Source organism: Triticum urartu, chromosome 4A (genome assembly GCF_056163025.1).
Source record: "Triticum urartu cultivar PI428250 chromosome 4A, HENAU_Tu73, whole genome shotgun sequence".
In the NCBI taxonomy this organism is placed as follows: domain Eukaryota; kingdom Viridiplantae; phylum Streptophyta; class Magnoliopsida; order Poales; family Poaceae; genus Triticum; species Triticum urartu.
Window position 1 is genome coordinate 571,396,500 of NC_141876.1, and position 13,594 is coordinate 571,410,093.

The window sequence follows — 13,594 nt, forward strand, 5'->3', positions numbered from 1 at the left end:
CCGGGACCACCGGATGGGTCCCGGGGGTCCACCGGGTGGGGCCACCCATCCCGGAGGTCCCCATGGGCTGAAGTGGGGAGGGGAACCAGCCCATAGTGGGCTGGTGCGCCCCCCCTTGGGCCCTCCATGCGCCTAGGGTTGGGAACCCTAGGGGAGGGGGCGCCTCCACTTGCCTTGGGGGGTACTCCACCCCCTTGGCTGCCGCCCCCCTAGGAGATCCCATCTCCTAGGGCCGGCGCACCCCCCTAGGGGGCCTATATAAAGGGGGGGAGGGCATCCGCACATCAAGCCTTGGCGCCTTCCTCTTCCCTGCTACACCTCTCCCTCTCGCAGAAGCTCGGCAAAGCCCTGCTGCGTTCACTGCTGCATCCACCACCACGCCATCGTGCTGCTGGATCTTCATCAACCTCTCCTTCCCCTTGCTGGATCAAGAAGGAGGAGACGTCATCCGCTCCGTACGTGTGTTGAACGCGGAGGTGCCGTCCGTTCAGCACTTGGTCATCGGTGATTTGGATCACGGCGAGTACGACTCCATCATCCCCGTTCTCTTGAACGCTTCCGCTCGCGATCTTCAAGGGTATGTAGATGCACTCTCCTCTCGTTGCTAGTTGACTCCATAGATTGATCTTGGTGAAACGTAGGAATTTTTTTTGTTTTCTGCAACGTTCCCCAACAGTGGCATCATGAGCTAGGTCTATGCGTAGTTACTATGCACGAGTAGAACACAAAGTAGTTGTGGGCGTCGATATTGTCAATTTGCTTGCCGTTACTAGTCTTATCTTGATTCGGCGGCATCGTGGGATGAAGCGGCCCGGACCATCCTTACACGTACGCTTACGTGAGACCGGTTCCACCGACTGACATGCACTAGTTGCATAAGGTGGCTGGCGGGTGTCTGTCTCTCCCACTTTAGTCGGATCGGATTCGATGAACAGGGTCCTTATGAAGGGTAACTAGAAATTGGCAATTCACGTTGTGGTTTTGGCGTAGGTAAGAAACGTTCTTGCTAGAAACCTATAGAAACCACGTAAAAACTTGTAACAACAATTAAAGGACGTCTAACTTGTTTTTGCAGCAAGTGTTTTGTGATGTGATATGGCCAAAGGTTGTGATGAATGATGAATGATATATGTGATGTATGGGATTGATCATGTTCTTGTAATAGGAATCACGACTTGCATGTCGATGAGTATGACAACCGTCAGGAGCCATAGGAGTTGTCTTTATTTTTTGTATGACCTGCGTGTCATTGAGAAACGCCATGTAAATTATTTTACTTTATTGCTAAACGTGTTAGCCATAGTAGTAGAAGTAATAATTGGCGAGCAACTTCATGGAGACACGATGATGGAGATCATGGTGTCATGCCGGTGACAAGATGATCATGGAGCCCCAAGATGGAGATTAAAGGAGCTATATGATATTGGCCATATCATGTCACTATTATTTGATTGCATGTGATGTTTATCATGTTTTTGCATCTTGTTTACTTAGAATGACGGTAGTAAAAAAGATGATCCCTCATAATAATTTCAAGAAAGTGTTCCCCCTAACTGTGCGCCGTTGCGGCAGTTCGTTGTTTCGAAGCACCATGTGATGATCGGGTGTGATAGATTCCAACGTTCACATACAACGGGTGTAAGACAGATTTACACACGCAATACACTTAGGTTGACTTGACGAGCCTAGCATGTACAGACATGGCCTCGGAACACAGAAGACCGAATGGTCGAGCATGAGTCGTATAGAAGATACGATCAACATGAAGATGTTCACCGATGTTGACTAGTTCGTCTCACGTGATGATCGGACACGGCCTAGTCAACTCGGATCATGTTATACTTAGATGACTGGAGGGATGTTTATCTAAGTGGGAGTTCATTGAATAATTTGATTAGATGAACTTAATTATCATGAACTTAATCTAAAATATTTACAATATGTCTTGTAGATCAAATGGCCAACGTTGTCCTCAACTTCAACGCGTTCCTAGAGAAAACCAAGCTGAAAGACGATGGCAGCAACTATAAGGACTGGGTCCGGAACCTGAGGATCATCCTCATAGCTGCCAAGAAAGATTATGTCCTAGAAGCACCGCTAGGTGACGCACCCGTCCCACAGAACCAAGATGTTATGAACGCTTGGCAGATACGTGCTGATGATTACTCCCTCGTTCAGTGCGGCATGCTTTACAGCTTAGAACCGGGGCTCCAAAAGCGTTTTGAGCGACACGGAGCATATGAGATGTTCGGAGAGCTGAAAATGGTTTTCCAAGCTCATGCCTGGGTCGAGAGATATGAAGTCTCCGACAAGTTCTTCAGCTGTAAGATGGAGGAAAATAGTTCTGTCAGTGAGCACATACTCAAAATGTCTGGGTTGCATAACCGCTTGACTCGGCTGGGAGTTAATCTCCCGGATGACGCGGTCATTGACAGAATCCTTTAGTCGCTTCCACCAAGCTACAAGAGCTTTGTGATGAACTTCAATATGCAGGGGATGGAAAAGACCATTCCTGAAGTATTTGCAATGCTGAAATCAGCAGAGGTAGAAGTCAAAAAGGAACATCAAGTGTTGATGGTGAATAAAACCACTAAGTTCAAGAAAGGCAAGGGTAAGAAGAACTTTAAGAAGGACGGCAAGGGAGTTGCCGCGCCCGGTAAGCAAGCTGCCGGGAAGAAGCCAAAGCATGGACCCAAGCCCGAGACTGAGTGCTTTTATTGCAAGGGAAGTGGTCACTGGAAGCGGAACTGCCCCAAATACTTAGCGGACAAGAAGGCCGGCATCACAAAAGGTATATGTGATATACATGTAATTGATGTGTACCTTACCAGTGCTCGTAGTAGCTCCTGGGTATTTGATACCGGTGCGGTTGCTCACATTTGTAACTCAAAGCAGGAGCTGCGGAATAAGCGGAGACTAGCGAAGGACGAGGTGACGATGCGCGTCGGGAATGGTTCCAAGGTCGATGTGATCGCCGTCGGCATGCTACCTCTACATTTACCTACGGGATTAGTTTTAAACCTCAATAATTGTTATTTAGTGCCAGCTTTGAGCATGAACATTGTATCAGGATCTCGTTTAATACGAGATGGCTACTCATTTAAATCCGAGAATAATGGTTGTTCTATTTATATGAGAGATATGTTTTATGGTCATGCTCCGATGGTGAATGGTTTATTCTTAATGAATCTCGAGCGTAATGCTACACATATTCATAGTGTGAATACCAAAAGATGTAAGGTTGATAATGATAGTCCCGCATACTTGTGGCACTGTCGCCTTAGTCACATAGGTGTCAAACGCATGAAGAAGCTCCATACAGATGGACTTTTAGAGTCTCTTGATTACGAATCATTTGACACGTGCGAACCATGCCTCATGGGTAAAATGACCAAGACTCCATTCTCAGGAACAATGGAGCGAGCAACCAACTTATTGGAAATCATACATACTGATGTGTGCGGTCCAATGAGTGTTGAGGCTCGCGGTGGCTATCGTTATGTTCTCACCCTCACTGATGACTTGAGTAGATATGGGTATGTCTACTTAATGAAACACAAGTCTGAGACCTTTGAAAAGTTCAAGGAATTTCAGAGTGAGGTTGAGAATCAACGTGACAGGAAAATCAAGTTCTTGCGATCAGATCATGGGGGAGAATACTTGAGTCACGAGTTTGGCACACACTTAAGAAAATATGGAATAGTTTCACAACTCACGCCGCCTGGAACACCTCAGCGTAATGGTGTGTCCGAACGTCGTAATCGCACTCTATTAGATATGGTGCGATCTATGATGTCTCTTACCGATTTACCGCTATCATTTTGGGGCTATGCTTTAGAGACTGCCGCATTCACTTTAAATAGGGCTCCATCGAAATCCGTTGAGATGACACCGTATGAATTATGGTTTGGGAAGAAACCTAAGCTGTCGTTTCTAAAAGTTTGGGGATGCGATGCTTATGTCAAGAAACTTCAACCTGAAAAGCTCGAACCCAAGTCGGAAAAATGCATCTTCATAGGATACCCTAAAGAAACTGTTGGGTATACCTTCTACCTCAGATCCGAAGGCAAGATCTTTGTTGCCAAGAATGGGTCCTTTCTAGAGAAGGAGTTTCTCTCGAAAGAAATAAGTGGGAGGAAGGTAGAACTTGATGAAGTATTACCTCTTGAACCGGTAAGTGGCGCAGCTCAAGAAAATGTTCCTGAGGTGCCTGCACCGACTAGAGAGGAAGTTGATGATGATGATCATGAAACTTCAGATCAAGTTGCTACTGAACTTCGTAGGTCCACAAGGACACGTTCCGCACCAGAGTGGTACGGCAACCCTGTCTTGGAAATCATGTTGTTAGACAACGGTGAACCTTCGAACTATGAAGAAGCGATGGCGGGCCCGGATTCCGACAAATGGCTGGAAGCCATGAAATCCGAGATAGGATCCATGTATGAAAACGAAGTATGGACTTTGACTGACTTGCCCGTTGATCGGCGAGCCATAGAAAATAAATGGATCTTTAAGAAGAAGACAGACACGGATGGTAATGTGACCATCTATAAAGCTCGGCTTGTCGCTAAGGGTTATCGACAAGTTCAAGGGGTTGACTACGATGAGACTGCTGGGGAACGTAGCAGAAATTTAAAATTTTGTACGCATCACCTAGATCAATCTATGGAGTCATCTAGCAACGAGGGAGGAGTGGATCTACATACCCTTGTAGATCGCGCGCGGAAGCGTTCAAGAGAACGGGGTTGATGGAGTCGTACTCGTCATGATCCAAATCACCGATGATCCTAGCACCGAATGGACGGCACCTCCGCGTTCAACACACGTACGGAGCAGCGACGTCTCCTCCTTCTTGATCCAGCAAGGGGGAAGGAGGAGACGTCATCCGCTCCATACGTGTGTTGAACGCGGAGGTGTCGTCCGTTCGGCACTTGGTCATCGGTGATTTGGATCACGGCGAGTACGACTCCATCATCCCTGTTCTCTTGAATGCTTCCGCTCGCGATCTACAAGGGTATGTAGATGCACTCTCCTCTCGTTGCTAGTTGACTCCATAGATTGATCTTGGTGAAACATAGGAATTTTTTTTGTTTTCTGCAACGTTCCCCAACAAAATATACAACGTAGATTGCGCAAAACTAAAATTTTGTAACACGATCTTTCGTTCTGATAAACGGGGCAATCATCGTTATAAAAAGTTAGTGGCGGTGGCGATATCCGTCAGTAGAAATAATGCCTCTCACGTCCTATCCTTGTCCCGATGGTGCGAATAGCGTCGGAGAAGGATATGTGGAGGTGTGTCTTCGTCAGATCTCACGAGATTCGGTCAGTGCTGGTTTTTGGTGGATCTATTTGGATTTAGTTCATCTTCATTCGTGTAGTTACATGTTTGATCTTTTCGATCTATAACTCTTCATCAGCGATGGTTGTTGGTCTGGTGCGCTGGTCTTTTGGGGACGTAGCATGATGACTTTTAAACTGTCTAGTACAATAAGTTTTGCCCGGCTCTCCTGTAATTTTTATTTTCTCTACTGTTCTCTATACTGACATGATTTGATGAATAATTTAGAATTTTCTCTCGCAAAAATATTCAATAAAAAGTTAGTGCCACGAGTAATAAACCGAGGTTTTTTCACCCCTCATTGTGTTGTTCAGCTCTTCGGCGTTTCTTTTATCGTCCTACGTGGAGTACCATCTTGTGGTTCTTTGCCACACACAAAAAGAACTTTTCACATGATAGAATTCTGATAGGAAGTGTTTCCCATGCTAAAATGCCGTTTGAACAACATGCTAGAACAGAGTAGCTTGTAAGAGTTATACTGAAACTGAATTTGTAGCCCGGCTGAAAAGGGAAATACACATCCACCAGAGGAGAATATAAATAACGTAACAAATGAAAGAATTATATATTCATAATAATCTCGTTACAAGATTACATCGCAATGTCGTGTGTAATATTTCCTCCGCCTATAACCAAAAAAATCTCAGAAACAATGAAACTGTATAGACAGCAGCGAGAAGAGTCGTCGCTGCATCTAGAACACGATGGCGGCGGCCACCGCTCCGGCGACCGCGACGAAGCTGGCGGCGGATGAGTACACGGCGGAGCTCGCGGGGGTGCCGGTGGGGGCGCCGACGGGGGCTCCAGCGGGTGTGGCAGAGACCGCGGACGGCGTCATCGCGGAGGGAGCGTCGGTGGTCGGGGCAGGGGGAGATGCCATCGGGGACGGCGACGCGGCGGTGGGCGGGGTGGCGACCGGCGCAGGGGCGGTGGCTGGGGACCTCGCCGGTGGCGCTGGAAGAGGGGCCGTCCTGGGCGCCAGCATGGGGCCCTGCGCGGCGGCGGCGACGGCGAGGAGGGCGAGGAGGGCGGCGACCGCGGCGAAGCGAGCCATCTGGTTGTTGTCGACGGTGAAAGACTTGCCGGAGAAGATTCGGAGAGGAGACGGTGGGCGGTGGCGAGCGAATGCTTAGCAGAGGAGACGACGGTGGTGAGCTGCGAGTTGTGATTTGGGATGGAGGGAGGAGGCGCGGTTTTATAGCGGGAACGAGAAGGAGATTTTTCTAAACGTCGGTTGAGGTGGGCAACAGCTGTAACGTTCGGGTCTCGGGCTGCCGCGGGCCCGTGTATCACTGTCGCCAACGGCATCGACGCGTGAGAGAGACCAGTCTGTCAGCGAGACAGGTGGGATGCCTTCGCGGGGCGGCGCCGCAAAGGGTTTTGATTCCTTCTCGCAGCGGCACCGCGTCCTGGGATTACGGGGGTGATCACTAATCACGAGGTCGTCTAACGACTAGTTTGGAGGAACGTGGTGGATCCTGAACGCTTCAAGATTTCATCCAAGTGTAGAATTAATTTTGACTTGGTAAGAGTAAGCCGACTAGCAAACCAAGGGGAAAAGCACGCAATGCAAGACTCGTTAGCGCTAAGATTTCGTCCAAGTTCCAAGTACTCTTTTACTCCGCATATAAAATTTGGTCAAAGTCAAACTACACAAAATTTAACCAAATTTATGTAAAAAATATGAACATCTACAATATTAAAACTATATAGTATGAAAATACGTTTCATGGTGCATCTGATAATATTGATTTCATATTGTAATTGTTTTCTTGTCTTAATACAAAGTTAGTCAAACTCTACAAAGCTTGACTTTGACCAAACCTTATATGCGGACTAAAAAAACAGAGGGAGTAGTACTTTTTTTCCACGGAGACTTCGGGTTAGCTGCTGCATTGCGTGTGTTTTAATAGTGGCAAGTCACAAGTGCAGAATTCTGACTTGATAAGGCTGGTCATAGTGGGGACTAATTTATACTAATGTCATGCATATGACACTAGTTTAAATTAAAGTAACATAGTGTAAAGTAACATAGAGTAGATTGCTTGATTTATTAGCTCATAGACTCATTTTGCATCCGGAAGCGTTGTGTTACGGTAATATATTATGTTACCACAAGCACGTCTTTCCTTATTAAATACTTACCACATAAGCGAAATTGTCTTGGGAAGTGTTAAGACTAGCCACAGTAGGGAGTAACTTAGAGTAGTAACATGCATATGTTACTAGTCTATGTTACTACCTCCACAATGGGGCGTAACATATGTGTGGTGTCATGCAACACTTCATTTATTAAGTTGAAGACTTATCTTGTCTTGGTATGCGTGATGTTACTCATACTACTAGTAACTAGCTATGTTACCACACCACTCTCTTTCTTCATTAATTACTTGCCACATCATCTATTTTGTCTAAATATCTGTTATGTTACCACCTATGTTACTCCCATTGTAGGTACTCCCTCCGTCTAGGTGTATAAGTCACATTAGAAGGTGCATCACGACCTAGGTACAAGCTGATTGGAGGAGAAGAAAATTTTGGACCGGTCCTTCTTCCAATCAAAACGTTGATTTCCTTCTTCTAAACATAGCATTTAATCGCAACACTTAAGAGGATGACGTATTAACTACCATGCATGCCCACGTACTTCTAGCATGCAAAGCCGCATTGATTTCTCGCCTAATCAACGCATAGACATGTTGCATGCATTGGTCATTGCCTGAGAAAAAAAGGGAGGAGGGGTTTTCACTGGAAGATAACGAGGTATAGGAGGCAAAGTTGGCTGGCCAACAAGGCTGTGAGGGAATCGAGATGAGAAATTAATGAACAACGCCTAAACGTTTTGGAAAATTTTGATTTTCGGAAGGTGACTTACACACCTAGATGGAGGGAGTAGTCTAAGTTACTACCTAAATTACCCCACTATGACTAAGCCAACCAGCAAATCAAGGGGTGAGCACACAATGCAAGACTCGTTAGCGCAAAACCTAAATAGGCTAGCCATTTATGTTAACCGATTATAGTTGGTCAGTGCTTCCAAGATGGGAAAACCTCATGGACTATCAAACTTTATTTCTAAAAGGCGCGCCTTTCTTCTCAATCCACCTCTCATTTCTGGCACTGGGTTCATTTGGTGATGATTATTGGCCTTGCTTGTGCACTTTGTTTTGCGTTTTAGTTTTGGTTTCCCTTTTCCAGTTCCAGCATTTGAACCTTACAAGTACCGTCTGTTATTATCGAGGACACTTAGCGAGGTATCATATATGTATGTATCCTATATTATCCGACTTATCTGTGAGTGATGATCAACATCTTACGCAACGCCGTCAGAATGGTGTCTATGGGCAATGAGTAAAAATTGCGAGAAAGCTTGTCCATCCTGATAATTATGACACTCTGCAAGAAGGCAATCAATCTGGACAATGAGAACTAGCCGCGATAAGTCAATATGGTAGTGTCAAAATGCTTTTATATTATGGACGGAGGGAGTAGTTGGTGAGACAATTAACCCGAATCACAAGCATGGACATGTGGAATATGGATATTGTTTGAGTTGTTTTCTTCTAGTAGAGTGTGCCGACCTAACGAGCCCGTGGCATCAATCGACATTTGCCACCAGTTATTTTTTCCCTCAAAAATGGCATGAACACTACCCTTACGTAATAAGAAACAGTGAGCATGTTTACATGGTACGTCATTTTCATGTAAGGAGCAAAGTTCTAAAAACACCGCTTCTCCAACAGGCAATCAAAGCACATTCTAGGTACTCCCATTTTGCGTTATAGTTACACTCTTCCTTTTCTTTTTGCGTTATCGTTACACTCAAATGATCAATTGTAAGTTTGCAATGCAAAAGCGTGTTTTGACTTTCCACTGACATTAGTGATCAGCTTCATACTACATACACCATAACCGAAATGAAAACCCCATAATTTAGCGAGTGGTTGGATCCGATGACACGACGCTCGTGTATGTTACCAACGATTGCGGTTGAGGTTGAAGTTTTGTTGCTCGGAGTTGCTAACAATGTTGGTCAATGTGGACATTTTGCTATTGAATGATGTTAATTGCTTTGATATGATTTTAGGGGTCATGTCACCTTTTAGTAGGTTGGTTGTGCTCAATGTCTTTTTCTTTTTTTGCGGGAAGTTGTGCTCAATGTCTAATGTACTATCTCTTCTTCGAATTGTATTAATCTGGAGGTAGGGTGTATTTGGTACGTTTTGATATTAATACACTGGTTTGCTATACAAGAGTATTTTTTTTATAAAGAAAAAAAAACATCTAATTTTAGAACGAGTCTCCTGGGAACATTGGAGAGCTAACACGTAAGAAAAATGGTCAGAATACGTCCCTAAAATGGCGCATCTGATCAGATGGAAGCAATTTGTTGGACCGAAGTAGCAGCCTAGCAGGGGAGAATTAATACTGGACCAAGTTCATGTCTGGTAAGGTAACGAATAAACGAATTTGTATTCATAATAATCTCATGCATCCGTAACAAGATTACATCGCATGGTGGTATGTATCCCTCTCCTCAGTCGGTCCAGCAAAGAATCATGGAAAGAATCTCTCCAGTATAAACAACGCGAAAACAGAGCACGGAGAGCAGAGCCTCGCTCCGTCTAGAACACGATGGCGGCGGCGACCGCGCCGGCGACGGCGACGAAGCTGACGGAGGACGTGTAGACGGCGGAGCTGGCGGGGGTGCCGCTGGGGGCAGCGGCAGGTGCGCCCTCGGGTGTGCCGGAGACCACGGACGGGGGCATCGCGGAGGGAGCGTCGGTCGGGGCGTCGGTGGGCGGGGCCGGGGGAGAGGCCAGCGGGGACGGCGACGCGGCGGTGGGCGGCGTGGCGACCGGCGCAGGCGCGGTGGCCGGGGACCTCGCCGGCGGTGCGGGGAGAGGCGCCATCCTGGGCGCCGCTCCGGGGGCCTGCGCGGCGGCGGTGACAGCCAGGAGGGCCACGATGGCGGCGACGACGGCGAAGCGGGCCATGAGGTTGGCGCAGGCGGTGATCGGCGGAAGACCTTGGCTAAGATCTGCAGAGCAGGAGGGGGTGGCGAGTAGAAGCTGTGTGAGGGAGCTGCGAGCTTGTGTGTGCCGGTGGCGAGGGGATTGGTAGGTACTTATAGCAGGAGGGACGCGTATTCTGCCCGTTAACCACGGCTGTGTCGGGCTGTAACGTTCGAGTCTCGCGAGATCCCGCGCGGCATCGGCGCGGTCGCTGTCGATGGCCTGTAAGCAACGACGCGTGAGACCAGACTGTTGCCGTGCTGCCATTTTCATGCCCGCCACCCCTCTTCGCGGAGGGGCGCCGCGCCAGCCAAGTCGACCCTTGGCACCGTGTCGCGGCCAGACAGGGTCCAACGGCTAACTCGACGTGCTCACGACCTCAGCTAGAAAAAAAGTCGTCGCGATCTTCAGCACCAGGTATTTGATCAGGTGAAATGAGGCAGATTAGATGCTTTATGATTTATGAATGTCACATATCATCCATCAGGATGGGTCTCACCTGCTAACCCGTGAGACCTGGTCTTATATAATTTTTTTTTGTTTGTAGGATAGTCGTGTGGCTAGCTTTCTGTGAGCTTTCCAATTTCTTTGCTGGAATGGTGGTGGTGTTGGAAGTTTATTATTACTAGCCGGTTATTGCTGCCTCTAATGGAAAAAAAAGTAATGGGAACAAAAAAGACAATGTTCCTGTGCATGTTGGTTCTTCGGCTCCGGTTCCGGCCAAAGAAAGTGGGCTAGTTTCCGACTTGTTGGGGAATGTATGAGATTTCTGTGTTCCTCAATTCCGTGTGGCTGGAAATGGGGCGTTCTATGGGTCCTCATCAATGTTTTCTTCTCTGGAGCGGTGATTTGTTGCGTAGATCGTGGCCGCCGGCGTATTCTTGTCTACATCGAGGACTTTTTGCACATTGCTTCTATAAGCTCTTGGATATAAACAAGTTTGTTCTGCTGAAATGGAGGTACAAAGACAACAGTAAGCTTTGCTCACAGAGTGTTGTCGGAGGAAAAAGATTACGATGTAATTTTTTAAATTTCCGCAAAAATGTTTATGTAAGGATTTGCCCAACTTAATATATAACATTTTTTGTAAAAAGACTACACAATAGGAACATGAAAGAAAGATGTGAATTGTTCGCAATATTTAGAAAGGACATAAAAAGACAAAACACTAAACATTCCAAGAAAAATATATGGTGAAAAAACAAAGAAGAGAAAAATAAAGGAAGAAACAAAGGAGTGTCATATATTTATAGTGATTTCTTCATTTGGATGTCTGTACTGGAGGGCCCCGTATTGAATTGGCCGGAATACAAATTCAACAAGAAAACTGAATGGAAATAATACAAATTCACTTGTTTGATTGTTCACTGAGTTGGATCATGGAATCCAAGTGAGTTTTCAATACCGAATATTGTTTGGATGACAAACTATGAAATTGCATGGTTACATGGATTATGATTGACTCAATGTGCCTCGGATGTTTTGATTTGTACTGTTTGATTTCGTTCAGGTGTGGAAGAAGCCCGCAACTAGTATTGGAACCCATGTGTTCGCGCACCCATGCTAAGGATCTAGTCGCCCAGCCGGGCTACTGCCCATGCGCCTACCATCATCGACACGCTAGGCCGTGCGCACGTCACCGCCGTGAAGTTGCTGAACCATCCCCTCGTTGCCGACGCGCTTCAGCCCACACGACACCTGACAATCACCATCGGCGTTCGAAGCACATGAACAGTCCTCCTCCCTCTTGTGGCCGCCGCCTCTTATTCACCTGTCGCTAACTTCTCTTTTCTTGACTGAAGCTGAATGTTTTGCATGAGTTGAGGATTGAGGGTGATTTCAGAGGAATACAAGAGAGGGGTGGGGGGGGGGGGGTGGGTGGGTCTGATTTGGTTCGTGAATGTGCTAGTGTTGCATACAAATTCCGAATTGGGGGCTTCAATACATATACCCAAACGGGGTGTTAAAGTAACTCTAGCTGATACTATAAAATCATGTACCGTGATAGGGGTTTAAGGTATACCCTAAAACATTTTTACAGTATAAAGCGGGTTCCGGTAGAATGGGTACTGTGAAAACCATTCTAGGTTGGATGAGGAGCCCACACAGTCATCGGTTGAATTTACAACAGGGTCCTGAAAAATAACACAAATCATCCTAAAGGCAGAAAATAGATTACAATTGGGCCCCAGAGGGAAGGAGAGCCGAACGACCTAGCCGCTCACGCCGTAACCTGCGGTACACCGGCACGTCGCCGCTGACGCCATCCACCGACTGGACGGGCTAGATGTTAAGCTCGAGAGGCGCTAGAGGAATACATGTGTCGCCGCCAATGTAGGAGGTCGACTACCGACCACACCGGCGTGATATCGCCCTTCGCGAGAGAAGCAGCAGATGTCAGGCCTTCACGGGCGAAACGGAGGCGGCAAAAGGTGTGTGTGTGTGTGTGTGTGGGGGGGGGGGGGGGGGGTGGTTGTCGCAGCTTCGCCCACGCCCGAGGTGGCCCATGCCGTTGTCGTTCCATGCCAGATTGGGGTTAGCTGAGGCACAGGAGCCGGGAGGGTTGCGGCTGAAACTTCTCTCCCGCACGGGTATTGTGTATGCACAAAAAGAGGCTGCCAATACTCTGGATGTGAGGTACGGGGCTCCCCTTTTTCAGCTTAATGCAACAAAATTGAGTAGGACCGAATTTACGGTACCAATCGGGTCCTTTGTTACCTCCGAAATGAGCCCTTGTACAGTATCAGCTAGAGTGGCTCTTAAGTTTTGTAGAAAACATTTACCAGTAACACTAGCCAACACCATTTGGAACTTCTCTGATTGGGACCCGCATACCCTTTTTGATGTAGTTTTGCTTGCTAATTGTTCCTTTTCATTTTTAGAAATTTGTTCTTTTTTCTGAGACCAGTTTCATAGCACATGATAAATCAGCACTCACGATTCAAAAGCATGCTTTTATACAAAGGAAATGCTCTGTTTTTTTGCATCCACCGTTGTTGATCGAAACAAGTTTCACTCCAAGAAATCTAAATAATATTTCGCTAAAAGAATTCACTACGAATATACGTGGACTATCTTGTGCATACCATTTTGATGTAGTTTGCTTGCTAATTGTTCTTTTTCATTTTTAGAAAATTGTTCTTTTTCATTCATGATAAATCAACACTCACAAAGGAAATGCTCTGTTTTTTGCATCCACCGTTGTTGATTGAAACAAGTTTCACTCCAAGAAATCAAT

The 13,594-nt window shown here is 46.5% G+C and overlaps 2 protein-coding genes across 2 annotated transcripts; both read right to left on the bottom strand.

The window, feature by feature from the left end:
* Nucleotides 1-5,882: 5,882 nt before the first annotated feature.
* LOC125554269 (uncharacterized) lies at nucleotides 5,883-6,520 on the bottom strand. Its single transcript, XM_048717843.2, has one exon. The coding sequence runs from the start codon at nucleotides 6,393-6,395 to the stop codon at nucleotides 6,036-6,038; it is 360 nt and encodes a 119-aa protein (XP_048573800.1). The 5' UTR covers nucleotides 6,396-6,520; the 3' UTR covers nucleotides 5,883-6,035.
* Nucleotides 6,521-9,790: 3,270 nt separating this feature from the next.
* Nucleotides 9,791-10,644, bottom strand: LOC125554268 (uncharacterized). Its single transcript, XM_048717841.2, has one exon. The coding sequence runs from the start codon at nucleotides 10,627-10,629 to the stop codon at nucleotides 9,967-9,969; it is 663 nt and encodes a 220-aa protein (XP_048573798.2). The 5' UTR covers nucleotides 10,630-10,644; the 3' UTR covers nucleotides 9,791-9,966.
* Between the last annotated feature and the right edge of the window lie 2,950 nt (nucleotides 10,645-13,594).

Bases quoted from the DNA above. Each gene is read 5' to 3' on its own strand.
- LOC125554269 (XM_048717843.2), bottom strand. From the start codon at position 6,395: ATGGCTCGCTTCGCCGCGGTCGCCGCCCTCCTCGCCCTCCTCGCCGTC.
- LOC125554268 (XM_048717841.2), bottom strand. From the start codon at position 10,629: ATGAAAATGGCAGCACGGCAACAGTCTGGTCTCACGCGTCGTTGCTTA.